Raw genomic sequence first — 27,348 nt, forward strand, 5'->3', positions numbered from 1 at the left:
AACAGGAAAACAAGGGTAAATAACACTTGTTTGCAATTCCTTTTTGTTTGCGATTCCCTTTTTCTTGTTATTGCTTGCTTTTGTGTTTGCAATTCCTTTTGCTTGTTTTGATTTTTATTTTGTGTCATTTTAATTTTGATGCAACTGTCATATAACAAAAATCACAAGTGTATCATATCAATATGAGCTCAATTCCTCATAGATAATTCCATTGCTGTTTATTAATAAACATTTCTCACAGGCAATAATCATTTCTGTTTCCCCTCATACCAGTCATAATTAATATTTTAGAATTTGTTTTCGTTTCAGCAGTTTGAGTGGAGGGTGAAAGATGAGCTGTGTTTGGTGCACATGGGTGGGAGACAAATGATTGTAGTGGGACTAAAAGAATGACACTTAGGAATAATGAGGGAGAACGTTTTATGGCGACTACAGTGTCGATAAAAGACAATGAATGCTACACAGAAACAGATGGCATACGATGAAGACAGACAAAGTTATATAGGGTGCATGTGCGGTGAAGTAATCAGTGTAAAATGTATACAAAGGCAAGGGGAGTGATTAAATGACAGTGATTGGGGTGGGGTGGCTGACATATATTTCAATAATAGCGATGTATTCTGCGCTAGGTAGTTTTAAAAGCAGCAGCCCTTTGTGTTTTTCTTATCATGCTTTTCTTTCTATCTGTATTGAAAAGGTTTCTTCTCAGAAAAAAAAACTTTAACCTTAATCACTGGCGGAGCTAGAGGGGGGACTTTGGGGGTACCTCCCTCCCCTAATATCCTTGGTCCCTCCCTGATGCCTTGCCAGATATTGACTTTTGAGTATTTTTTTATTTTTCCAGGACTATTTTCCCACATTTCCATCTATTCCTCATATGATACAACACAATCGATCTTTAATTGCTTGGGTTTGTAATATTTTTTCTTCGTTTTGCAAACCTAAAGGAAAAATCATGACTTCCCAGTGCCCATATTTGCTTATTCCTCCAAACATTTCTGACATTTAAACTGGATGGACGTACATGACAAGACAAACGCAAGCTCATTTGTAAGTCAGTGCTTAATTGAAAAATTATAAAATAACTGTTGTTGTTGTCGCCACAAAGGATTCCAAAGATCAATGACTATTTTGGAGGATTGAAAGACTGCTGCCATACTTTGTAATTGTAGCTAAAAATTGTGTTTAATTTTAGAAGTGGAGTGCCCGTGATAGTGTTAGTACATGCATGTTTGCACTAATTTCCTTACATTCCAGAAACATACAGCCCGTGCTCTCTTTTTAGCGAAGAGTGTCAAAGACAATGACAGAGAAACATTTTTTAAAGCCTTATCTTATCTTATGTTTGAGTACGATTTTTATCTTTGGTGGTGTAAGTCATTTAGTGTAGCAAAGTGGGTTCAAAATTAACAACACATAACAATACAGGTGGGTTTTTGCAGCATAAATTGTCACAATAATCAAAGCTTTTGTGGTCGATGAGAGATAAATAATAAATACAGAATTGGAAAAAAAATAAACCTTTAAATGTAAAACATTCATATTGATAGGGCCTATTTTGCTGGTGGCATGAAAATACAGACAGACCGGAGTAGACTACAAAAAAAAACAATCATATGTGGCTCGCAATTTCTCTTGCCTTCCCCCTCTAGGCAATTGTTTTTTTTTTTGTTTTGTTTTTTACCATGACAGACATCACAATCAATGTGTTTTACATTCTTTCTTTTGCCCTTTGGGAGCAATACATTGCTTGTCATTGGCTGATATCTGATATCATTGAAAAATAAACAAATAAATCAATAAATGTGTGCTTTGGGATGGTTTCCAAATTAATTCATTCATTTATTTTATCTTCACGAGGGTCGCGGGCATTAATATTCGTAGCCATGATTATTTTCTGCTAGCCTGACAAATAAAACAAAATGATATCTAAAGGTTAGAGTGGATTTTGGTATGGGGACGTGGAAAAAAAATAAGTTCAGATATGTCGATGAAAAACATATAACACGAGGGATTTTGGATTTAATCAACATGATGATAAACAAAAGTAAATAAAACCCCTTTTGTCTTTCTGTTACTTTTCAATGTGAGCTATTCCGTATGTGTCCTGTCTCTAACATCTTTTTGCTTGAGGGACTCCTCTACTAAGTGATAAATGGGGAAACATCGAAATGGTGATCCACTATTTCTCCTCCGTTAAAGGCAATACGGTATCATAGCGTTTATCATTTTGATTCTGAAATGAAACTTAATCAATCGCAAGGATAAGATGCATCAGTGGGCCTTATTGTTTTTTTTGTTTTTTTTTATATATATATATCCCGGTACACATAAGTATCAGATCCATCTTCTGTGATGTTTTTGTGTGTTTTGTTTTTGCCATAATACAGCATCCCTTATCAATAACCCTCCTGTAATTCCGACCCATCCAGTTCTTCGTCATTTCTCAAGACACAACCTTTGTTTTTTTTTGCTCATTTTAAATAGACATTCCATAAAATCATGTAAGTCATGATGTCAGGTTAAAGGTCAAGTTGAGAAGCATTCATGAAAACCGGAAATGAGGAATGAAAACGTCGGTCATTGGATGTTGATCAGAAGCTTGCAACAAAGTGTGAAGTAGGTGAAGCATCCCGTACGTTAGTGAGCAGGTCGTGTGCTTTCTTCATTAGCGTGTGAACGTGTGACATTTTCTTCTAAGGTGGGATTTTTTTTTTTTTTTTTTTTTTTGGTGGTGGTGGAGGAGATCTTGCTTCTGATTTCTCCTTGAGGACTGAGAAAAATCCACGGAGCTTTACGTTAAATCTTTTCGCTTTTCCAATCCGCCGCTAGGAACTGAAGTAGCAAGGCAGAAAGAAGGAAAAAAAAACGGGATGCGGGTAGGATAAAGGACAGAGTAGATATCCCGCCTCTTCTTCATAGCATTCTGTTCAGGGGTGTGACTGTGTCCCATTGGTTGTGGAGAGAAATAAAGTTTTTTCTTTCCCCGACCCTTGTAAGATACCTCCGTCGTCGTTGTTGCCGCTTCCACTCGCCGCATCCGCCGCCGCACGCTCCTTCTCGCACCGATCACTTTCCGAAGGCTGACGCGAAGGTGTGCCGGGCTGCCGGGAGGGTTTGCCGTTCTTCTCATCTGAAGGATGCAAGGTGACATTTAAGAGGAAAGAGATGGGACCAAGAATAGAACTACGGGTACATACAGCTTATGAGTTACACACCAGCCAGTGCCTGCACAGAAGGTTGATCATGAGTACTAAGGAGCTGAGCTTGGATGGTTTCCACCACCCTCTTGAATCTGCGACTAGGACCTGAAACAAAAAAAGAGGAGGAAAATATAAATAACGCAATAAAAAAAAAAAAAAAACACTATGTCGGAATGTAAGTTGAATTTTTTCCTTGAGAAAATATTAGATTAATTGTATTATTATTTATTATTAATTAATATGAATTAAAACAATAACAAATATAATGTTTAATAAAAATATTCACAATTACAAATACAATACATCTTTATTTATGGAGTCTTTTGTGTGTGGGTTATTTTTTTGTTATTTATTATTGTACCCCCAAAAGTGCAATTTTTTTTGTGCAATGAAAAACATCATTATGACATTCACGGTTTAATTAGCATGTGTCATATATTTAGTATTCAGTACGTAGCGGATGTAGTATGACTATAATTCAAAAGAAATGTAAGAAATTATTTTTTAATAATAACCAATGTAATGTGTAAAAAGAAAAAGAATGAGTTTGAACTGATGCTTGACATCAGCTGCTTTCAGGGATGGAGTGCCAAATGCACGCTGTCTGTCCACTCAAGCATAAATAGCTCACTCTACCTGTTATTAGGGTGAAGGTGACGCTGTATATGCCAAGCGCTTTTCTGCCTTCCCTCTCTGCTCGCTCCTTTTCCAGTTCCCGGTCTCCTTCAGAGAAACCGATGTCCACCTGAAGGACAAACCAAAACACACATCAAATAAAAATGAGATTTTTTTGCTTTCTTTAAGACACTCTCGAAGAATTATTTCAACAGGGTTCATAAGTGTTGATCAAGAAAAAAAGAAATAATACTTGGAACTTGACAGGCTTCTGGAAAACCGACGGGCCACCAGAGGATTTGTACTCAGCCCGAAAACTGTTCTGAGACACAACACTGTGACCTAAGGAAGGGATCTGAAAATGGAGTAAAAAAAATATATATATTATCTTCCCCTCTTCATAAACAAATTTCAGACCAATTAAGGTCGGTTGTACTTACCGAAAGAAATGCATGGACAATGTCCGCCTTGATAGAGCTGAGGGGTTTGTCTCGAATCAAAACAAAGATTTGCTCCTCTTTCTCCAGGCTGATGAAATTGCCAAACCAGGACCTCTTGGCCAGTCTGTTAACGAGAGTCACACATTAGAGCACCAGCAGGATCTTCATGATGAGAGCTTTAAATCCTGAATTCGTTAGAGGCAGCAACTAATTAGCCCCTCTTATGTTTCTGTACCATCGTTTTCATGCTGATGTGCATTTTCTTTATCCTGTTTTTGTTTTGTTTTGCTATGATGTCACAGTACAAGCGGAATTCAATGTTCAGTCTCATCTTTAGTTCCAAGGACGGTGAATATGTTCTTACTCTGGACTGGACTCTGGAGTTAAACTGGACATGTCCTCTGATGTTGGGACTACAGAATGAAAAACAAAGATGGATAAAAGGCAGTGAATTGAAAAGTCCTAATTAAAGACACAGAACTCATTCCAGAAGATATTTTGGACACAAAACAAATCTTCTTCCTCATAATTACATTTGATTTTTAACACAAAGAACGATCAAGTCAGAACAGAAGACGAGAATTCTCCCCGTCTCACCTTGGAGTTTGCGCCGGTGGAAACGTGGCGAGCCCAGCAGGTTGTTTTTGAACGAGTTGAGCCTTGTTCTCCAGTGGGCGGAGCTAGAGGAGGCTAGTCCGCCGCTGCTACCTGGACTGGAGGGCGGCGTCAGTGACAGAGAAGCCCCTCCAGATCCATCCCCTCTGGGAGAAGAAGACGAGGAGGAGGAGGAGGGAGGGGTTGTGGAGGAAGGGTGTTGGATTTGGTGCACGGGCGTGCCCAACGGGGTGGGGAGAGGTGAGCCTTGCGGCGTGACCTGCGACACAGGAGGAGTGGCGGCAGAGGAGTTAGACGAGGAGTGGGCATTCTTGGACTTGAACACAGACGGAGAGGGAAAGTTGAAAAAGCGAGGGATGGGAGAGAGAAGCGGAGAGGGGGATGGTGATGGAGTGCGTGGGGTCTGGAGCGGGAGGGACTTCATGGAGTTGAGATGGGGACGCTCAGTGGGGCCTTTGGACGGGAGGGTCTGAGTTTTGGGGTCGGGCGCCGGGCGGATAGGCCGAGGGGTGGTTGCGCTCGCCGCTTTGGGATCTTTAGAGGAGGAAGCTGCGGTTACTTCCGATTGGCTGAAAGTGAACACCGGGCTCTGACAGGATGTGGAGACATGAGAGAGAGAGAGAGAGAGAGAAAGAAATGGTCATGAAATGATACATGGAAGCCATTCTTCCAACAAACAAGATGTTGGGATGAATTCATGATGTCACAAAGACTATAACAAAAAAATGACAGTGGCTGAGAATGTGAAGAGCTTTCAGAAAGCCATAGACAACACTGGATACATTTTTTTACCCCCGCTGGATTGGTCACCAGTCAATCATCATGTCAAACCACTACACTATCAAGACATTTGTCCCAGTCACTAGAAGATGTAGAATAAAGACAGCTTCTTACCCTGGGACTGCTGAGAGGACTAGAAGAGAGACCCGTGGATGCTCCACTCACTGAGCGAGACCTTTTGGAAAGAGCAAACACATGAGATCCTTTCTCCTTCTCAAGCTTATCTATATATCCACCTTTGGCTGTGTGCATTAGTGTCCAGATTCCTGCGGGGTGGGGTAGGAGAGCCCTGTTCAGTCACACTGAGAACTTCCAAACTCTTCCTCTCTGGTCTACAACGGCCGTGGCGGGTCAGCATCGGCGAGTCTACGCGCTTCCTAGGGGGGTCTTTGACGAGTTGCAATGCAAAATCAAAATCATTTTGTTGCTACGTATTTCATATTTGAGATGTGTCTCACCGGCGTCATTTCTCGGGGGCAGATCTTCGTCCTCATAGCTGGGGTAGCGCTCTTTTCTGTCCAACAGGAGGTAGTAAATCATCTTTTCCTGGTTCTCTCTGCACACCAGACAAATCATTCTATCAATGATAATTCACAACAGATCGATTAAATCGGATGGCTTCGATTGACTTACTCCTCACTCGTAAGGTCCCGTGTGAGTTTGACCCGATCCCGGAAGCAGCCTAAAGAGTACATGCTTTCCAGAACATCAGGGTCCAGGTCGGTCAACGATAGCACCCTTGTCACGCACACGCGACGAGGAGGGGGCTGCTCAGGGCACGGCTCGTTGCGACCGCTCCTGAGAAGCGAAGGAAAGACAATATTATTTTAAAGACATATTAATATTATATATTAATAATATCTGTAATGTATCGCACAGTATACATTTTAAGATGGGAAAACCAGTAAAGAATAAAATGATGGGATTAAGATGTCGCTTTCAAGTAGCTCCATGGTGTGAGTAATCATTAGAAAAACCACAGCAGATGATGCAGAGCAATTCCGCACCACAGCAAATTACAGCTACAATTCTACATGTAAACAATACACTTGGCTAATTAGCATTGTTAAGGCCAATTATTGCATCTATTACATTGTGAAGATGTTCCTAATGTCCCGTGAGTGGAGCTTATCATTAATTAAACCTAATGGGGGGGGGGGGGGATAAAAGGCAAACAGGTACAATTATATAAAAAAAGGAATATACTTACTGGTACCAAGCGTGGATCTGTATTGCTTCTAGCTGTAAGGTACAAATACAAAAGCCATGTATCAACTAAAAAGGTGGCACCAAAGCAATATTGCTGTAGCTTTGGCCTGAGCAACAGTAAATGATAATTCATCTCCTTATCAGGTTTGTCATCAATATAAGGTAAATACTCATTTTACAATCCGTTAATTAAAGGTTTTACAATACCACATCATCTTTTATCATAACTAAGTCATACGTTGTATATTTGAACTGTCTTTGCATGTGTTGTGAGTGGTTCGAAGGGAACCGGCTGTCCAGCAAAAAAAAAAAAACAGAGGATCTCTGACCTCGTTTCAGACTCCATTAATCAGAAGTTCATCAGACGAATGCACAGCTTTGATTAAATCTGTGATCCGTGGTTAACTGAATGACTAACTGATGAGACGTTCTCTTTATCTCTGCTTCTATTTTACACTTTTTTTTTGTGCCACTGTGTCCCGGTTTTACCTCTTTGTTCCTTGTATCAACATAATCCTTTTTATTTTCCATCCTAAGCATTAATTTACAACTTGAGTGGAAAGATATTTTTGAAGGGAGTACTGCTCTATTTTTAACGCTGGGCCAAAGAGTTCTCACTGTAATGAAGCTTTATGTAGCCCTGCACTTCACTTCCTCACATCTGTGTCATTATTAAAAATATGCTAAGCGCTGTTGTTCCACTCCAGTCCTGTAGGTGGCTGTAATGTGCGACAAAGTCACTTACCGTGAGTCTCTTGTCAGGGTTGACTTCTATCATCCCTTTGAGCAGCGCTTGACAGTCAGGTGGTATAAAGTGGGGCATATGGAACACTCCACTTTTCACTTTTTCCAGAAGCTGCCGGAGGTTGTCGTGGTCAAACGGCAAAGCACCCTGTGAAGGAAAATTAATCAAATGAAACATTTATTGGGAAAAGGGGAGAGAATAAATAAAAATACTGAAAACACAAAAACATATTTACCACAAGAAGTGCAAAAAGGATGACTCCACAACTCCAGACATCTGCCCTACGCCCGTCATACTTCTCCCCCTAGAGGAAAACATTATTATTACACATGCAAAACCAAACACTTAGCATGTAAACACAAACTCACTTACCCTAATGACTTCAGGGCAAGCATAATGCGGGGATCTGTAATGAAAAGGAGTTTTTAAATATATCGCTCAGCAAATTGATCTTCACACGCTCAGATCAATTTACAAATTGTCAATAACAACTGACAATTGGCAGTACTTTTCATTTTGAAATAAATACAACTGCTTTTGTGAGGTTCAAAGTTCATCCGATGTACTATATATTATGACCTGGGCAACAAAACTTACCCACAACTAGTTTCTAGTAGACTGTCCCCAACCTGTAATGAGGCCATGCCAAAATCAGCAATCCTGATGTTGTTCTTCTCATCCAGGAGAAGATTCTCAGGCTTCAAGTCTCTGTGACTGGATAGATATGCAAATATTAAAAAAAAAAAATGTTTTCAAAAAGCATTTGCATTTTGTATGTTATTAAACTCATAGTTATTCAAAATATCCTTTTTAACTGCGGTGCACTGACCATATGGAGTAACTGTGGCAGAAATCCAGAGCGGAGATGATCTGTCTGAAGAACTTCCTGGCCTCTTTAGGGGTCAGCCTGCCCTTTTTCACCAGGTAGTCAAAGAGCTCTCCACCAGACACATGCTCCAACACCAGGTACCTGGCAGGTAACGAAAGGCCGTGAAAAGACGGAAGCAGCATTTTTGGAAACGGAAATAAACCAGCATCAAAAACATTGCTGATGCTACCGCTATAAATGCAAATTCTGCTTAGCTAACAACTGGACAATTTTTGTTTGTATTTTTCCCCCCCGATTCATTCATTCAGCAGGGAGATACTCACAGATACTTGTTATTTTCATAGACATCATGCAGCTTCAGAACATGAGGGTGCTCAATTAGTTTCAGAATTGCTATTTCTCTCTCCACCTGCAGTGACAGATGGAGGGAGATAGGGATGAGGCAGGATTTAGAGAAATAGAGATAGGATGTTAAAATGAAGAAGTGGGTAGAGGCACATAAATATGATGGAAGAGAGAGAGCTAAGCTAGTCAGCAGATCGAGGTGCTCGACCCCATTAAGGGTTTTGCATTTCAAGCCTGAAAACAATGAGGCGAAAGAGCCAGAGTAGAATGCAGCTATGACGGAGACATATCAAAATGATTTAAAAATAGATGCAGCAGCAAACACACTCTCCAAAATATGTGGATTAAATGATTGAGTTACATGAATCATTTCATTAATTAAGTATTTGTCATTTTTATTTATTTATCTATTTTTATAATTGACTTATGAGGCTGCCAGTGCGTGAAAATATTGAACAGATTGATGATTGCTGATTTTGGTATCAAGGGATGACAAACTGCACAAATTTAACTTAAAGTTAATTTAAGAAAAATGACTTAAGCTCCAAAATGTAAATAAAAATAAAAAAAAACCTTAACTAACAGGCCACTATGGTTGACAGTGAGCAGACATTTCAAGTTCAATTAAATTCAAAATTCAATTAAATCATCTCAATGTGGTGTATACGGAAGCAATCCTACACACTCGTGAAACAATATATTTCATATAAATATAAAACGCGTTGGTGATTGGAATGATAGATACCTTCATGAGAACTGATTCTGACAGTTTTTCTCTGTTGACAATCTTTATGGCAACTTTCTGTCCCGTTATACAGTGCACACCTAACTTCACCAGTCCTGAAACAAAAGAGCAATACAAAAGCGCTTTCAGAAATGAATTTAACAGTAGCTTTATTGTAGCGCAATATAAATTTGCACTGGAGAGAATAATCACATTTTTAAAACTCCAAATAGAATAACGCGTGAGCTAACCAAGCCAAAATAATACTTGATGAAATAGTTTGTGGTTGTTTGGCAGCGACACTTAAGTATGGCTAATCATCAATGCAGGTCCTTTAATGTATATCGAATAAAGTAGCTCAAGAGACACAATGTCCACCAATGATACTAGAATTGCTTGCTACCTTATTTAATAACAAAAAATATTTGAAACATTTCTCAGTATGATGCAATGCAGATTGTCTATAGCGATGAAGGTGCATGGGGAAGCCTACACCCTAAACTGGACTGTGCACACACCCATTCACACTATTAATATTTCTGGGCGATTTAATTTAACAATCATGCAAATGAGATTCAAACCCAGAACCTCACAGACATACTATTAACCACTTGTCCACCATGCACTATCATAAATAGAGTTGTAGCAACTAAATGTACCATTAAAGACTATTACATTATGTGGGTGTACCTAATGAAGTGACGATTTCTAAACAAGGAAGTAAAGAATGCAATGACAGATGAAACTACTGCAAGGAGATTCCTACCAGTCTGTCCCTTCCCGAGGGTCTTCTCCAGCCGGTAAGGCCCCACGTACTGGTTGGACTGGCCCAGTTCCTTGCTGCTCATTTTCCCCGACATTGCCCCAAAAAATCGAGCCAGTTTCAGAGGAGACGAATCAAAAGAGCTGAGGACCCGTTTCGACTCGCAATGCAGCAAGGCTCATCCCAGAAGACTTTCGCGTCGGAGGTGGTCGTGATCTAACGCCGGGCCCTGCAGGCTACTCCCATTCACTTGTTTGTCGTATAGCCTCCAAGCCCGCCCCCACCCAAAAAAAAAAAGAAGAAAAGAATCTTACTAAAGTAAGAAACCAGTGTGGTCTTTTACTGGGATGATCGGTTTTTACGTAGAAAAACGTGGAGATCAGAGGGGGATGACGTGACGGTGGAGGTGCTCCCAAAATATGAATAGCCACCCTGCTCCTTCTTTGAGTGCGTGCGTTTGTACTAAAGTGGTGCAGATCTTACTCAGACGTGAACAGGAAGACTAACAGATTGATTTCTGCAAGTGCAGAGTCTCAAATATCCCAAGTCAGAATGCCTCAATCCATGCTCTGATCGATACTAGGGACCCCCCCTTTCCTTCCTCTCTCCTAATGTCAAAAATACATTTCGGAATCCGTCTTAGCTCGAGTCTTCTTCTCTACAGCCTCGATGGGTTCATGTGCTCGCTCGTTCGACGTTAGACTAGATAATCGTCTATTATCACAGCAGCAGGAGCAGCATCAGCATCCAGAATGGCTTTTCCAATATCCGGTACACACTTTGGCTCACCCCCTCCTCGGCCCTGCATCAGGAAATAGAGGAAGAAGGGGGAGGGCAGGCGGGAGGGCGGGCGGTTGGGGGGGGGAGCGTCAAAGAGGCGCTGACAGACCGGGCCAGACAAGACGAACCCGCCCTGGTTCCGAACGTAGATTTTGGATCACGAAGACCCGAAAAAGTGCCGCTTCCGGTGTCGCTTGTTCCAGGAAGCCCAAAGCGGCATCCTCGGCTCAGCTAGTCTGGTGGACGGCACAGTTCTCCTCTCCCCGGCCGACCGTGCTCATCCTATGCCCGCATCTCCTCCAAGCGAAAAAGAGATCAGTCCAAAAAGCACACTTGATGTTTCAGAAGTTGCTCATCACTGACGGGATGGCCTTCATCCAGCACTCTGCAGTCCGTAACGGTCCCGTTCTCTTTAGTCCTCCTCCCCTCCTGCATCCTTCTATTCTATTCATCCAATACGGTCAGCATCAGCATCCGGGTTCCGCTTCCCTCCCCCCTCCCTACGACTCCCACCCCTCCCCTCCCCTCCTCCGTCACTCTCTCTCTCTCTCTCCCTTTCAGTTTCTCTTGCCCCCACCCTGCAGCTAAACACTCTATAACAAGGTTAAACAAAAAAAAGAAAGGTTTTTGGGGAGGGAACTGCTGATTCAGCTATTGACAGATTTCCCCCCCCCCCCAATATTCTTATTTTTACCTTTTTTTTTTTTAGCTTTTCAAAGAACGTTATCCATCTGATCCCAGTTGATTGCAATGGGCATCAATTATACGTGTATTTTTGTTAATCTCCAGGAGCCAATGTACATCTGGTTTGAAGTTGTAATATCACCAATCACCGCTAGATGGCAGACATAGTTTAATCTGTTGTGCGTAATACATGCATTGAGAAATAATTATGAAGTTAAGCATCAAAATACAGAATTTGGTGCTGATTTCATACCCTCACCCAAGATCCTCGTATGAGTGTCCCAATACCCAGCCACTCCCAGGAAGAGCATCCAGTAAACAGTCAAACCTGTGCCAAGTAAATCATGCAAGTAGTGGCACAGAAAGGACAAGTCGAAAGTCACAACAGCAAAAATGATGTAATGGAATTAAAATTAAGGTTGACCTTGATTTAAAATAAAATGATTATCTATATCTGTCTTGTAAAAACAAAAATCTAATTTGTAGCTATAATAACAGTGATAAACTAAGATTGTTAAAAAAAAGCTTTTCTTTAAGTTCTATACATATGCCATAGGCACCTTTTGGGTGAAATACACTTTCTGGCCACATGAGGGTACTGTTGTGACTACATTTTAGAAATAATTATTAACACAGCTCTGCAGTGTGATAAAGATCAATACTACAAGATGAGTGTCAACCAAACTGTGCAATGACAAAATGCAGTTTTGATTGACACTGTCACAGATCTAGATTATTTTGATATAAAAGGTGTTTTCATTATTTTGAGACAACAATAACCATTTTTAAAGGATTATAATTGGTATAGAAACAAAATGAAACTTTGATGAATCATTATCATGTGTGTGCTGTCATGCATGTCGGAACAAAAATGGTTTAGCCTTTCACATGACACCAACCTTGAAGCACTTTACACCTGTTTAGAGTCATACAGTACATTGAGTACATGAACTTAAAGTTCAAACATGCAGACACGTGTGGGTGGAGTTACAAAAGAACATGTCAGCCATAATTGGACCGCCAACACGATGCAGTGCAGGTTTAAAAAAAAAAAGGATTTGAGTGATTGAGCGGTGACTATTCATTGTGTCGCTTTGGGAGAGAGTCACAGACGTCAGCCATTGAAATGGGATTTAGCGGCTTTACCGATACCTCGAAATATGCAGTCTTCGCTCGGCACAGCGTCAGTGGAGCTGCAAAATAAATCGAGTCCACGAGCCCACTTTAAAAGAACTTTCATATACCAATTATTTTGTACTTTTATTTCCATTGATAGTATTCATCTCAAGAATTTACATAACTAGCCATTAGTTCTCTGGAAGTATCAATGCACCATACATCAGCCATAGTGGGAGAGAGGGAATGGCGGAAGACTGAAGGACAAGGGTTGAAACAGAGGGAGGGATGGAGGACAGACAAGGAAAATAGGGTTACTGCCGCCAGGTCCCAAACTCAGCCCGAATCAACACAGTGCTCGTCACACCGTGAGCATCATCGTTGGTGTTGCCATTCAGTCCTGTGCCGGTGTGCAGAAGGGAATGCCGGGAACTCGGAAGACTTAGTGCAGTGGACCTAGCAGAAAGTTGGAGGGAGGTGAAGATAATCAGACAGATCACATGACTTGATTAATATAATTTAATGGTTGAGCCTGTCACATGCTAATGATATATAAGGCCAATATAAATACGGTATTCTTTTTTTCTTTTCAATTATAGCCTGTTTGTCTTTTATTCTGGAAATAACAATTGATGGTTTATGCTCACATTGAGGTTTGAACAGCAACTCCTGGCTCATGATGTCCCCTCAGCAGAGCTCTTCACACATGCTTCGAAGGCCTCCAGGAGGTCTTTGCATGCTTCTACTCCCTTCTCCGCCACACTAAAAGACAAATACACAAATATTAAGACATTGGATTTATTAAAAAGTGCTCCACTGTGACTGCACTTTAAATCAAATTCATTGTCAGGTAAGGGATAAGAGGCAGCAAGATTATGATCTGTCGCCAAAACAATTCCAGTGCTAACATTAAGTAAAGTGATCTAAGCTTGCAAGTGGAAAAGGGACAGAGAGAGAGAGAGAGAGAGAGAGATTATTTCAGGCACTCATGCAGCACCCAAATTCTGCATCCGATACTGTCCAAATGCATTAGGGCGATGGAGCATGAGAAGGAGGCGAGGGCGGTGGGAGGAGTTTTACGACACAAAAGGAAGAGTGTGTATGTACCCATCTGTTTGACACAACACCATGGAGGGGGGAGGGAGGGAGAGAGGGAGGGGCTGAGGGTGCAAGGGAGGTTGCGTGATGATGGGACCACGACAAGACACGCAGGTGGAAGGCTGAGTTTAGAGACTGGCTGGGTGACATAATTTGAATGTCAGCACTTATAGTAGTAGCCCCCTCCCCCCTCCATCCATTCATTAATATTTAAATGATAACAAAGAGTTGCTCTGATCCATCATTCACTGGGCTAACTTCCATTTTCAAGATGGCCGCGCACATGAAGGCTTATAATTATATTCAAATATTGAAGATATTTAAATAAATTGTAATAAATCGGACTGTTTCAGCTGGCTGAGTGCCTGAGTGTGATGCAACATGCAGCTGGTAGCTGCAGCTTATCACTCAGCACTTGAAAATGCCGGGAGGCTGCAGAAAACGCTGAATGCTATGTGTGTCATGAGAGAAGTGGAAACTGATGAGATTACATCATATTTCGATGTGAGCGTGTGTGTGTGGCCGGGGGGGCAGGATTACAGGAAAGGAGGAGCCGGATGACATCATCACCAGGAGCCATCACACAACGTCCCGAGAGAGCAAGTTACGGAAGGTCGTATTACAGGGTCAAGCTAAATTGTCATAGCAACAGATGACACGTATCAACTCAAAAGGTTTTGGATTAAACCCAGAGTGAATATTAGTTTTGAAATGATCATTCCTAACTATGAGGATGTATTTGCGGTCATCGCCGGCCGTGTGATGGCGTCCGGCTGTCTGTCACAAAAGAAGTTGAATTATTTATAATGATGGTGTTGTAGGTTGTCTTCTGGGACTGACATGCATTATAGATCGCTCGGCAGGTGCAGCAGCAACAAATAATGTAGAACATTAGTCAAATGAGTGATGTTCGGAAACACGGACGGGAAAGTTCATTGGGTTCACACACACATGACAATGTGAGTTTTATTTAATGGCACCCTTACAAAAATAAATGAATAATAAACACTTGCGGATATATATATAATATATAATAAGTAATATCTGTTTGATAATGAAAAGTAAGAATTTGAAATAAATATAGATTTTTTTTTTCTTGCAGCTTTTGTCCTAAATCAAGATGACTAGATAACTTTTTTAGTACAATATAAAAGTAGTTTTATTTTGAAAGGTACATTAAAGCTTCCAAGTTCTGTTAAGGAAAGAAGTTTTATGACACTGAATTTTTTTTCGCACAGTGCTCTCAAATTACACATTTTTGCTGAGTCACTGAATCCCACAATGGAAAATACCAAGTATGAGGGTGCATGACTGAACATGCAATTGCTGTCAATCAGTAATGGAAAGATTATATGTGTGTATCTGGGTGTGTGTATACATGCACGGAAAGTAAAGGGTAAAGGGTAAAGCAAGGGGGTGGGCCTTCACATTTACATGTTTGCAACATACAATAGAGTGAATATTAGCACCTCTATTTTCTCGAAATCAACACGACTTTAAAAAAAATTGCAGATTTGGGGAAAAAAACAGTAGCTATGTAGTAGCATTTTTGCAAAAAGTTTCAAAGTAGGCCTTTGGAGGTCATTTTAGGAAGTTATCAAATGAACGCATATTGATGAGTGCCGCATAAGGTAAAAAATAAAAATAATAATTTAACTTAAAAGCTGGTGGAGAGCAGAAAGTTGATATATATGTCACACGGTCCCAATCTGACATGCCACGAGCCGTGACTTCTAAAAGCCGCCTTCTATAAATACACAGAAGACTCCAGTATTGATTACACAGATTGCCATGTTAAGTGTGCAAGCTCAGCCAGTCGTGTGTTCTGACAACTATTAAACACGGGCCATATTTTCACTTCATAGATGTGCTTGTATATTATAAACGAGTTGAAACCGACTCCCTCATTCAGCACCAAATTTGGACCAAGTCACACCTCACCATTACTTTATCGCAGTTGAACACAAGCATATGAAAACCTGAAAGTTTAGCCCTGTTCATTTTATGTTCATTTTTTGTTATTCTTATGACTTTACATCAGTATAGATCAATTTGGTAGCACCTCTAATGTTATATCAAACTTCAAAACGACTTAAATTTAACCCAAACAGGATGAAAATATGCAATTCATGGGAACAAGTAAATAATAATAACTTTAAATGAGAATGACGATAATAATTTCTGTTCTCACGAGAATCAATACAACCCACATTACGCGTACAACGCTACACGTGAAGTACAACGATGGGATGCAAAGTGTTACATCATCACATCGCACGTCAAGCATCCTTATTGTTGGAGGTCTGTATGAGATTGAGGTCAGTCGGAAGGTTTAGAACACGAGCAGGGTTCCTCCTAATTGTGATATGCAAGAGAAGACTCGGGGAAAAAAAAGCAACGCGCTAACAACGCAAGGTATTCTGGGAAGAGGAGGCAAGTGACGTAAGCAGATTCCCAACCTTCATCCATGCGGACGGATGGGAATCAAAGCTCACCCCGCTGTCACAAAGCATTTATCTCCAAATCTTTGTTCCGAACATTGGGTACCCCAAGTTTCGGTGACCTTGACCCCAAGACTGTGCTAACGTGTCACAGTCGGTTAAAAAAGAGCTTGGGTTGGTGGTGACTTTCAGCGCGGTGCACATCGTCCTCTAAAGAGACTCCATTTTAGTATCTCGGATTTTTCGGATATACGGAATTAAACCTCACCCGGTTAAATTTGTATTTTGTTTTTTTTAAATCCAAACTTCAATATAGTTTTGGGATACTAAGCAATCATGATTACCATGCATTTATATTTTATTGCATGACATAACTGTGGCTGACAACCATGAGGTCACCAAATTTTGACATGAAGCTTGCACAAAAGTACAAGCAACATCATTCAAAAGTTGCACATCACTTACCATTTGTCCAGATCGGCCTTGATACCGGCACAGGGAGCAGGAACTGGGGCCTCGGCTGGAGCGGCGGCGGCGGTCTCGGAGTCCGACATGTCTGTGGTGCTGCTGATGGGTAAGTGTGTCCTGCTCCTGTTCCTGTTCCTGTCCTCCAAACGTCAGCCTGGGGATCCGAGCACCACCGGTGGAGACAGAGAGAGACAGACAGTGGGAATGCAAGCAAGTAAGTCAAAGGGGAGGGCGCACGAGAGGAGGAGGGAGGGAGGGAGGGAGGGAGGGAGGGAGGTACACGTGAGATGATAGCATGGGTCAGGGTGGGAGGCTGAGCAGGGGCTTGCGGGGGGTTTAAAGGTCAGTGACGCAAGCTGACATTGTGAGGAAGTTGATTGGCAAACACTTCTGGGTGGTAACAGGTTGCAAGAGACAGGAAGGGACTTTTTTTTTCTTTTTTTTTTAAACATCATGTCAATGTCATCATATGCTTTGATGGAATGTGCAATTGATTGCTGTCAACCAAGCCTTTGTTGAATGCTTACTGGTTTGAATGGACGCTGCAAAAGTGAAGCGCTTGAAAATGGGGTGGGGCGTCACCTTGTGGTGACCTTATTCATTACAATATTTGGAACTTTGTGGAGAAGCAAAGACAATGTTAGTCTATAATAAATGTTAACAATAGAATTTAGTGAGGACAGAATTAACTTGGGATTGGTTAGTAAAGTTTAAGTGATATTATTGCCTCATTATGAATTTTGTTTTTGTGTGAACATTTCAAAAACTTTCCAAGGTCAAAGAAAAAAACGGGAAAAACTTTCATTTCTTGTAGAAGAGGGGCGTAATATTTTTTATATTTTAAAGCAATATACCAACGAGTACTTGATTAATTCCACATTTATATGCAGTCATTCAGGTAGCCCAAAAATGTATAAAATTATTATTATTAATTTAAGATTGGACTTTAGACGTAAAACTCCACATTTAAAAAATTCAGTCATAGCCCAAAGTTTCTGTGAGGTGGGTGAACTGGCTCTTTAAAAAGAAGAATTCTATAGAAAGTTTTTTTTTTTTTTAACTTGTGTAATGTTATGTAACAATACCATATTTAATTGTTTCTTGCCAGCCAGAGACAGACCCAACTATGAATATTTTGGGTTTAAAAAAAAAAGAAGTAAATTTTCATCACATCCATGTGTGAATTTTAGACAAATGTGAAAGCTCATATGTAGCACATAGTTTCTTTTTCTTTTTTTTTTTAAGTGTTTCACCACAACCTATCTGTGATTAGCACATTGCCTCAAGGGCATCTAACTGGCAAAAATAATGCAAAAGCTCATTCATAAAAAACACTGTGCAGTTTCTAAATTACATTAGCATCGAATGACATTCAATTAACTTTTGTCCTGGATCCAATTTTGAATGAACACTCTCTACCAAACTATGAATTGACTTTTTTGTGCAAACATAGCTGACTGTATCATGATGTGTTACACTTTCATTTTCCCCCCAGACTGCAAAGAAAGTTTTCTACCAAAGAGTAACTAATTACATGTTTTTTGCATGAAGTCTCTTCCTTCCACATGTACATGTGAGTCCATGTGCCAGGAAAGAACATCATGTACTTTAGGGACCAAATGTGGCCTCACTTGAAGAATGTCAACAATGAATAACAAATAGCAAAAAACTCCTACCAATATGCTGCAGCAGCCGAGTTGGACAGTCCAAAAGTTTAAGGGTGACAATGAATCACCTTCAGATGTCAACGAGCCGGTAGCCTGCAACTTGTAGAATGATTTTTTTTTTCTCTTTTTGGAAGGGGGCGTGTGTTCCTCTCGGAGTGTGCATGTGTGTTTGCATTTAAAACAGGAGGTGCTGACACAAAAGGGGGGGAAGGGGGATATGGTTAGAAAAAAATGAGCTTGGCTAGGAATTATACACCAAACGACAACAATGCAACAGAAAAAAACGAAAAAAACCAAACTTTTAGTTTAGTTTGAAATGTAACTTCTGTGAGATTAGTCCTGGAGATTTTTCGTACATGCGGTATCTAATTTTTGCTTGAAAAGGGCAATTCATTTCTTATCGGCAAGTAGAACTTGAATAGGGCCGTTTGGTTATATAAGATCAGAGGACAGAGGAACGTCAACGTATAGGACACACAAAAATAAATACTCAAGAAATGCAGAATAGCATACTTTCTATCTTTGCATCGATTGCCAAAACTGAAAAAAAAACCTGTATATAATGAAGTTATGTATTTATCTTTGTTAAGCCAATCAACACAGTAAAGAATACAACGATTCCCAAAGGAGTTGGGTATAAAAAGTCTACACACCCCTGCTGGCACACTCACCACCATTCTTGATTGATTTGTTCAAAATTTACCAGATGTCCTCATTTTAATTTTTTCTTTTATACTGTTTAAAATGAAAAGCAAATTGATTAGAGCTATAAAGGTCAGTTGCGTCAGTTCTAATCCACCCATCAAACTAAGTATCAACGGGAAGAAAGTACGTCACAAAGTCATTGACAAACATTGCGTGCATGTTTTTATTCATCTACCTAATTGTGACCAAGAAGCTTTTTCCACTTCCGTGCCACACAAAAACGTGCAAGTCAACCTGTGGCTGTTGCATCCATTCACATCTCCTGGACTATGCTTGCATTATTAACCAGACTAACAAGTACCAAACAATTAGCACATGCTGTGGTTACTGCTACATAACCAAACACTTGAAGCAGACGAACTATAAAATGGAAGGAAACCCGAGTCAGAGCAAAGAAGGAGAAATCAAAGACAAACCGCCCAGGGAAGAAAAATGGCTCACGGAAGATGGAATGGTCGGAAACCTTTCATCACTGGTAAGAGACTCACACTTTTTTGACCAATCACATTGCTGAATTTAGTTTTAGAAAATGATGACATCACGTACGAGATCATTTTCCAAATATTTCAGGAGCTAAATATAAGCTAAGCTGAGTCTAATTATCAGCATTTTTTCTCATTCAGCACTGCAAAACACCATTTTATAATATACAGACATGAAGAAAGAGTAAATCATTTTATTTTGAAAAATCCTTCAATAAAACAGCATCAATAATTCCAATTTGACCGCAATGCTGTACAGAATAAATACACCGTATGACAAATAAATGGTTGGAATGAATGAATTAATTCTTGCGAGCAATATGACGCAATATTTGTATTTCTTTTTTCAAGTGTTGTATGTGGTGGCAGTCTGCAGCGGTGTCCCGGTCAGTGACCTACTGGACCGAGCCTCTCAGCACTCTGACAAACTCCACTCTCTGAGCACAACACTCACCCACGAGATAGTGAGTACTCGCTTCTAAGTGTGCCACCCAAAAAAATCCATAACTACGCTGATCATATCTACTCCTGCCAGGATTCTCATTTAACTCCTATAGGCCGAATGCTCATGCCCCGGCCTTCAGCGTGCCACACGTCGTCATTGCAGACACCCAGTGACAAAGAGCAAGCCCTTCAAGTATCTGTAAGGGAATTTTGCAAAACTTGCTCCACAACATAGCCAATCAATTTGTTTGCCCTTTTCAGGAGTCAGAACTGCTCTCCCTGGCTCGTTCCTTGCTCCAAGCCTGGGTGGACCCGCTGGTGGTTTTGTCCTCTTCCGCTAATACCCTGCCACACCCGGCTCAAAGCAAAATCATCAATAAGATCCAGGAGTTGCAGGAGCATTCCAAGAACCTTGGAGATGGTCTCAACATCCTATCTGGCAAGGTGCGTGTTTTTGAAATGAAATGACATTGTTGTGAAACGTCAGAACATCTTTGCTTCCACAGATGGACCCGGCAACTCAGACCATCTCCTCGCTGCCCTACAGAGGCGGCAATGACATCGGGCAGGACAAGACATCTAAACTAATCAAATTTCAGTTTCTCTTGTCCTGCTTTCGCCGCGATTCCCACAAGATCGACAGTTTTTTGAAAGTCCTCCGATGCCGGGCAGCAAAACTGCAACCTCACTTGTGTTGAAGAGCGAAACATCACACCGGACCGGACGGCTTTGAGATTTTTCTTTTTCAAAAGCTTGTATAGTACGGCAATTCAGTTGAGCAATATGCATTATGATTTAGATGGCTTATATTATTTAATAGGGGATGATGAAGTCAGGTGAAGGTATCGTTTTAAGAAGTAGTATAAAGCTTTGGTCTGCTCATTTCATTTCTCATCATTATTTAATAATCAATTAAGGTGATGTACTAGTTTAGTCACATCTGAAACCTGATTTTCGGATTTGTTCGCTGTTTTTTACTGGCTGCAAATATTGAGATTGAATAAAATGAAATATAGGACTCCCTATTTATCTTTAAGTTGACCTTTGACATCACAAATGAAATCTCACTTGGGACACACACTGTAAATGACATTCCCTAAACGCTTCTTCCCATAAACACCTTGGATTTTTCTGTCATTCTGTCTTTCTGCAACATGCCTGCTTGTGTTTTGCTCACTGGTGCCTTCACCAAGAAAAAATAAACTCCGTGACGTCACGCAAGCAGAGCAGAGCAGAGCAGAGCCATGTCGGCGGCTTTCGAAGTGACTCTCCAGCAGCTCAACGACTTGTTGACAGACGACAGGGGGTTTTACAGCTGGCCAACTAAACACGTCCACGAGGTTTATCCACGCATCTACGTCGGCGATGCGCGAGTTATTAGGCCTTTAAAAAATGTTTTTGTGAAAAGTAGGTCAAGCAGCGTTCTGCTTGGCGTTGCCACCATACAGATACGCCAACTGTCCGCCAGAGGGAGCCATATTGGTTTATGGCCAGCTGGAAAAGGAATCTTATATCAAAAACTGACTTCATATTTCTCATATTTCTCCTGAACTTCTTCCGTGCAGGTTTGTGGCGACAAATACGACGCGCTTGAAGAGTTTGGGAATCACCCACATTCTCAACGCTGCAGAGGGAAATTCCTTTATGCACGTGAACACCAGCACAGAGTTTTATGCAGGAACAGGGATCACCTACCATGGAGTGGCAGCCAGTGATACGGATCACTTCGACATCAGCGTTTTCTTCCAAGAGGCAGCAGACTTTATCGAGGAAGCTCTGGCATACAAAAACGGGAGAGGTTAGTACAGAATTTGCTTATTATGTTTGATTTGCATGTCGGTTTTAATTAAGAATAATGCCACTGGCAGATAATGCAAAAAATGCTGAAAACCTGGCATGGAGATTTTGGGCCGATCAAAAAAACGGAAACTGTCAAAGTTGTATGATCATAGTCTTTGCACAAAAACATCAAATAATTGTGTTATATTTGTGTGTAAAGCAATGCTAAATGCAAAGGTCATCTTCATGAGCTTACTTTGTTTTCAATTTGACTTCATGCTTTTGCTTTTTATTACATATTCCAAAAAACCCAATATTAACCAGACCAATAGGCAAAGACAACTTGAAACCCATCTTCGCCAACTTTGATATCATTTGTCTCTCAGTGAGAACTAAAAACATCCCACTTCACTTCACAAGTTCTTTGGTAATAGAATTTTGAAAAGGTCATCATTTCGTTACTATTTCGTTATAGTCGTTCGTTATTAGGATTTGATTATTCGATATGGATATCATTTAACTAAGCAAAAACTATGAAAATACACGCATGCAAAAGACCGGCCAATCATACCTATAAATGGGCCGGCAACCTCACTGATCATCGCTCATCTCGAGACAGAAGCCCGGACGACTCTCAAACAGCTCGGCTGATCATCGCACCTTCGTCAGGTGAGTGTTGACTACCGATTGAATCGGAATGAACGCCAATAGCTGATGCATTACTGTTACAACAAAGCGTCGTTTTCCTTTTTGCCCGTCAGCTACTCTTCCGATCTGCAAGGATGTCGGACACACTTAAACTGTCTGCAAAGATGTCGGGCACACTTAAAGTGTCTGCTCTGGGTCAGCCCTTCACCTTGGGGATGCTCTATAATGCGTGCAAAGATGAATTAATCCCAGGTACAACTCGATTCACCTCTTTGTTATTGTTGTGAAACCTTGATCATCAAGTATATATCTCACTTCGGCAGGTTTCACTCTTTGGGACAAAGACACTTTAGAAAGCCATACTAGTACTTCGGCTCAAAAAAGCAGTTCCTTTCAAATTACAGCCTCGGACACCATCGAAAAGAGGTCTTCTATGTTGGATGTGAAAGCTTCTCTGAGTATGAGTTTCTTATGTGGCTTGATCAAAGTTGAAGGTTCTGCCAAGTACCTGAATGACCAGAAGAAATTCAAGAACCAGAGCAGGGTAACTTTTCAGTATAAAGCTACCACCACCTTTAAGCAGCTGTCTTTTTCTGCTCTTGGACCACTAACCAGCCAACAGAAAAAAATAATCGAGGACGGCAAAGCCACACATTTGGTCACAGGCATCCAGTACGGGGCAAATGCAGTCTTTGTCTTTGACAGCGAGAAGTTGGAGGCAAGCAGTGTTCAAGATATTCAAGGTAAAATGCAGGCTGCGGTCAAGAAGATTCCGACATTTGCAATTGAAGGAAGTGCCCGGATAAAGCTGTCTGAAAAAGAGGAGAATCTGATTAACAAGTTCACCTGCAAGTTCTTTGGGGATCTCATTCTCAAAAAAAACCCCGCCAACTTTGTCCAAGCGGTGGAGACCTACTGTGAGCTTCCGTCGCTCTTGTCGGATAAGGACAACTGCTCTCCCCTGGTTGTCTGGCTGTATCCTCTGGCAGCGCTCTACGACAAAGCTGCTGTGCTGGTCAAAGACCTCAGCGTCTCACTAGTGACAGAAATTCACCAAGCTATGGAAGATGAAAGGGAAGTGAGAATGAGATGCAACGATTGTTTGGACAGCAGCGCCTCGCAAAACTTTCCCGTCATACAAACAAACGTGAGCAGTTTCCAAAAACTTGTCTCGAATTACAAAATTTCGCTCCAAAAGGCCATGTCCAACAAGCTTCCTTCAATCCGCGCCGGGCAAGAAGACGAGAGCTCTTTAGCAAAAGTCTTCGATGATCGTGAAAGTTCTCCATTCCGTCAAGAGCACCTTCAAAGATGGTTGGACACCAAAGAACGAGACATCAATATCATCGAGTCTTGCGTGAACATGATAATGGAGGAATCAAACGCTTACGTGGTGCGCACTAAATCAGAATTGGATCAAGTGGTCTTCTCTACGGATGTCAAAAATGTTCTTTGCTATGTTTTCACCGACTTGGATGAGAATGACCCCTACGTTGAGGTCATGTCCAAATACTTAGACACGTTCAAACTCGGAGGAACCACCCAAATGTACACGTCCTTCCCCGAGGACGTGGTCAAACAAATGAGAGAAAAGGCCCAAAAGTTCCTTCAATATGCCAAACCTCTGCGGCGTAGCAGTAATGTCAAGTTTCTCATAACTGCCATGAAAAATGAGGAATACAAGGGATCTTCCATCTACCATTACAAAAACGGCATTCTGGAGACTGACAACTTTACAGCGCCCGCCGTCCCACTGGTAAACAAAATCACGGACAGAAATGATGTCATCTGGAGTAAGTTCATTCTTTGTTTTTTTTTTTACTTTGACGTCAAACGACAGCAACTGTACTTTTTTTTTTTTTGTCTTCCCATCAGATGCTGTCGAACTCACCTTGAACCAAGATACCGCCCACGAAAATCTGAGTTTGTCAGAAGAGAATCAGAAGGTGACATACGGCAGCGTCAGGACGTATCCCGCTAACAACGACAGATTTATGGGTCATCCCCAGGTTCTATGCAACGAGCCACTAAGTGGTCGTCACTATTGGGAAGTGGAGTGGAGGGGTCACATTATTGTCGCAGCGGCATACGAAACAACTCCCAGGAAGAGTACGGGTTTTCGTTCTCAAAGATTTGTTGATGATGTTCATAATTGGGGAATGCATGCGAGCAATGTATTTGAAGTGAAGCTTCCAAATCGCATCAAACTCGATACTTCTATTTGGAAAGATTCTACTGCTGGCATGCTCAAGCTTGGAGTGTTTCTTGACCACCCTGGGGGCACCCTGTCCTTCTATGGTGTCAATGGAAACAAACTGAAACATTTGTATACTTTTGAAAAGGATTTCGAAAAACCACTATACCCGGGTTTTGCCGTTTTTGACAAACAAAGTTTTGCCCGATTGACGTATTAGCACACGATATTGATTTTGCTTCACACGGCAAGAAGGTGTTTTAAACGCAGTTATTTGTTGTTGAGTATTGGAACTTGGTTAATAAGACATTGATTGCTTTTTTGGTTCATCCTCATGACACTCAAGTTTGCAGTCAAATCATTTGGGCAAGGAAAAGTGCCAAGAATGTGAAGACATCACGGATGTGATTCGATTCAAACTTATTTCGATTTCAATACATGAATTTTGGGAAAACTAAGAACCTTCCGATTCTATTCAATTGTACTTTTGGTGTATTGTGGTTTTGGCTCGGAACATGTGTTCCATCTAGTTAACCGCTAATGAATGCTTTGCTTGATGAGCTTCTCAGCGGCCTTGGCAAATCACACCATGTGTTCTGTACGATGGAACTTCATTGTCAATACATTGTTAAGGTCACATGGACAATAAAAATGCTTTTTCATCATCACACTATTGTGTCTCTCATAAGTGAATTGAAAGTGGATGATAACAAGAAACAGACACTTTTTATGAAAAAATAAATAAAATGTAATATATATTATAAAATATAATCTTATTAATATGTATTAAAAATACAATAAAATATAAAAAATATAACAAAGAAATCATGCACTGAAGACATAATAAAAAAAAAAAACAATGTTTACTTAATTTATGTTGTTCGCTGTTTTTTACTGGCTGCAAAAATTGAGATTGAATAAAATGAAATATAGGACTTCCTATTTCTCTTTAAGTTGACCTTTGACATCACAAATGAAATCTCACTTGGGACACACACTGTAAATGACATTCCCTAAACGCTTCTTCCCATAAACACCTTGGATTTTTCTGTCATTCTGTCTTTCTGCAACATGCCTGCTTGTGTTTTGCTCACTGGTGCCTTCACCAACAAAAAATAAACTCCGTGACGTCACGCAAGCAGAGCAGAGCAGAGCTGAGCCATGTCGGCGGCTTTCGAAGTGACTCTCCAGCAGCTCAACGACTTGTTGACAGACGACAGGGGGTTTTACAGCTGGCCAACTAAACACGTCCACGAGGTTTATCCACGCATCTACGTCGGCGATGCGCGAGTTATTAGGCCTTTAAAAAATGTTTTTGTGAAAAGTAGGTCAAGCAGCGTTCTGCTTGGCGTTGCCACCATACAGATACGCCAACTGTCCGCCAGAGGGAGCCATATTGGTTTATGGCCAGCTGGAAAAGGAATCTTGTATCAAAAACTGACTTCATATTTCTCATATTTCTCCTGAACTTCTTCCGTGCAGGTTTGTGGCGACAAATACGACGCGCTTGAAGAGTTTGGGAATCACCCACATTCTCAACGCTGCAGAGGGAAATTCCTTTATGCACGTGAACACCAGCACAGAGTTTTATGCAGGAACAGGAATCACCTACCATGGAGTGGCAGCCAGTGATACGGATCACTTCGACATCAGCGTTTTCTTCCAAGAGGCAGCAGACTTTATCGAGGAAGCTCTGGCATACAAAAATGGGAGAGGTTAGTCCAGAATTTGCTTATTATGTTTGATTTGCATGTTGGTTTTAATTAAGAAAAATGCCACTAGCGGATAATGCAAAAATGTTGAAAACCTGGCATGGCTGATAAAAAAAAAAAAAAACTCCGTGACGTCACGCAAGCGGAGCAGAGCTGAGCAGAGCCATGTCGGCGGCTTTCGAAGTGACTCTCCAGCAGCTCAACGACTTGTTGATAGACGGCAGAGGGTTTTACAGCTGGCCAACTAAACACGTCCACGAGGTTTATCCACGCATCTATGTCAGCGATGCGTGAGTTATTACGTATTTAAAAAAACGGCGATATTTGTTTGTACAAAGTAGGTCAAACAGCGTTCTGGCGAGCCACCATTCAGATACGCCAACTGTCCACCAGAGGGCGCCATGTTGGTTTATGGCCAGCTTGAAAAGGAACCTAATATAATAAATGACTTCATATTTCTTGCTGAAATACCAATACTTCAAATCGTCTTCATTTTTTTTAAATAAATTGAGATGTTGCAGCCAGTTTTTGTCATCATGATTGTTTTTTCGGACACCAGGAAACAATATTGCAATACTTGTCCTTACTTTACTATGTGTCTTGAGTTTTGCTGCGTTTGTCACATCTCCTGAAAAATGGGAGAGGTTAGTACAGAATTTGCTTAGAGCAATTTGATTTGCATGTCGGTTTTAATTACGAATAATGCCACTGGCAGATAATGCAAAAAATGCTGAAAACCTGGCATGGAGATTTTGGGCCGATCAAAAAACGGAAACTGTCAAAGTTGTATGATCATAGTCTTTGCACAAAAACATCAAATAATTGTGTTATGTTTGTGTGTAAAGCAATGCTAAATGCAAAG

General features: G+C 40.9%; 4 protein-coding genes and 1 long non-coding RNA gene across 10 annotated transcripts; 3 read left to right on the forward strand and 2 right to left on the reverse strand.

Annotated features, from left to right (window-relative positions):
• Positions 1-192: 192 nt before the first annotated feature.
• LOC125983031 (serine/threonine-protein kinase BRSK2) lies at positions 193-11,537 on the reverse strand. Of its 4 annotated transcripts, none has more exons than XM_049743868.2 (20): positions 10,272-11,537; positions 9,527-9,621; positions 8,760-8,845; positions 8,437-8,577; positions 8,205-8,321; positions 7,980-8,013; positions 7,843-7,911; positions 7,608-7,754; positions 6,864-6,895; positions 6,287-6,451; positions 6,112-6,209; positions 5,890-6,040; positions 5,768-5,828; positions 4,856-5,462; positions 4,623-4,671; positions 4,259-4,382; positions 4,072-4,173; positions 3,840-3,948; positions 3,219-3,308; positions 193-3,133 (listed from the first exon to the last, which is right to left on the reverse strand). In XM_049743868.2, exons 1-20 carry the CDS (start codon positions 10,363-10,365, stop codon positions 2,931-2,933), a joined length of 2,574 nt encoding a protein of 857 aa, XP_049599825.1. In that variant the 5' UTR covers positions 10,366-11,537; the 3' UTR covers positions 193-2,930. The 4 variants fall into 4 exon arrangements, with proteins under 4 accessions (XP_049599825.1, XP_049599828.1, XP_049599829.1 ...); XM_049743871.2 differs by having other exon boundaries at positions 4,856-5,132; positions 10,272-11,535; XM_049743869.2 differs by having other exon boundaries at positions 2,925-3,133; positions 3,201-3,308.
• A 1,322-nt stretch (positions 11,538-12,859) lies between these two features.
• Positions 12,860-22,518, reverse strand: LOC137841054 (uncharacterized). 3 transcript variants are annotated; one of them, XR_011088387.1, is made up of 6 exons: positions 22,504-22,518; positions 21,849-21,929; positions 18,532-18,712; positions 16,853-17,009; positions 13,496-13,610; positions 12,860-13,304 (listed from the first exon to the last, which is right to left on the reverse strand). It is a non-coding gene; the product is annotated as an uncharacterized lncRNA (long non-coding RNA). The 3 variants fall into 3 exon arrangements; XR_011088388.1 differs by lacking the exon at positions 18,532-18,712; XR_011088386.1 differs by lacking the exons at positions 18,532-18,712; positions 21,849-21,929; positions 22,504-22,518 and having other exon boundaries at positions 16,853-17,063.
• On the forward strand, positions 18,762-21,178 carry prl (prolactin). The gene is made up of 5 exons (XM_049743971.2): positions 18,762-19,702; positions 20,061-20,173; positions 20,245-20,352; positions 20,415-20,597; positions 20,660-21,178. The coding sequence occupies exons 1-5, from the start codon at positions 19,660-19,662 to the stop codon at positions 20,849-20,851; spliced, it is 639 nt and encodes a 212-aa protein (XP_049599928.1). The 5' UTR covers positions 18,762-19,659; the 3' UTR covers positions 20,852-21,178.
• Positions 21,227-27,010, forward strand: LOC137841053 (dual specificity protein phosphatase 3-like). The gene is made up of 3 exons (XM_068653452.1): positions 21,227-21,522; positions 21,719-21,951; positions 26,257-27,010. Exons 1-3 carry the CDS (start codon positions 21,398-21,400, stop codon positions 26,283-26,285), a joined length of 387 nt encoding a protein of 128 aa, XP_068509553.1. The 5' UTR covers positions 21,227-21,397; the 3' UTR covers positions 26,286-27,010.
• Positions 22,494-25,442, forward strand: LOC125983037 (stonustoxin subunit alpha). The gene is made up of 4 exons (XM_049743881.2): positions 22,494-22,601; positions 22,694-22,832; positions 22,904-24,373; positions 24,456-25,442. Exons 2-4 carry the CDS (start codon positions 22,715-22,717, stop codon positions 24,992-24,994), a joined length of 2,127 nt encoding a protein of 708 aa, XP_049599838.1. The 5' UTR covers positions 22,494-22,601; positions 22,694-22,714; the 3' UTR covers positions 24,995-25,442.
• Positions 27,011-27,348: the final 338 nt, after the last annotated feature.

This window comes from Syngnathus scovelli, chromosome 16 (assembly GCF_024217435.2).
Source record: "Syngnathus scovelli strain Florida chromosome 16, RoL_Ssco_1.2, whole genome shotgun sequence".
Lineage (NCBI taxonomy): Eukaryota > Metazoa > Chordata > Actinopteri > Syngnathiformes > Syngnathidae > Syngnathus > Syngnathus scovelli.

Coding starts and splice junctions, on each gene's coding strand:
- LOC125983031 (XM_049743868.2), bottom strand. CDS start 10,365: ATGTCGGGGAAAATGAGCAGCAAGGAACTGGGCCAGTCCAACCAGTAC. Junction 8,322..8,436: donor TGCCACAGTTACTCCATATG/GTCAGTGCACCG, acceptor ATATCTATCCAG/TCACAGAGACTTGAAGCCTG. Junction 4,383..4,622: donor ACTCCAGAGTCCAGTCCAGA/GTAAGAACATAT, acceptor TCTCGTTAACAG/ACTGGCCAAGAGGTCCTGGT.
- LOC125983037 (XM_049743881.2), top strand. CDS start 22,715: ATGTCGGACACACTTAAACTGTCTGCAAAGATGTCGGGCACACTTAAA. Junction 22,833..22,903: donor CAAAGATGAATTAATCCCAG/GTACAACTCGAT, acceptor TCACTTCGGCAG/GTTTCACTCTTTGGGACAAA. Junction 24,374..24,455: donor CAGAAATGATGTCATCTGGA/GTAAGTTCATTC, acceptor TCTTCCCATCAG/ATGCTGTCGAACTCACCTTG.
- prl (XM_049743971.2), top strand. CDS start 19,660: ATGGCTCACGGAAGATGGAATGGTCGGAAACCTTTCATCACTG. Junction 20,174..20,244: donor CAACACTCACCCACGAGATA/GTGAGTACTCGC, acceptor TACTCCTGCCAG/GATTCTCATTTAACTCCTAT. Junction 20,598..20,659: donor TCAACATCCTATCTGGCAAG/GTGCGTGTTTTT, acceptor TTGCTTCCACAG/ATGGACCCGGCAACTCAGAC.
- LOC137841053 (XM_068653452.1), top strand. CDS start 21,398: ATGTCGGCGGCTTTCGAAGTGACTCTCCAGCAGCTCAACGACTTGTTG. Junction 21,523..21,718: donor CGCATCTACGTCGGCGATGC/GCGAGTTATTAG, acceptor TCTTCCGTGCAG/GTTTGTGGCGACAAATACGA. Junction 21,952..26,256: donor GGCATACAAAAACGGGAGAG/GTTAGTACAGAA, acceptor TCTTCCGTGCAG/GTTTGTGGCGACAAATACGA.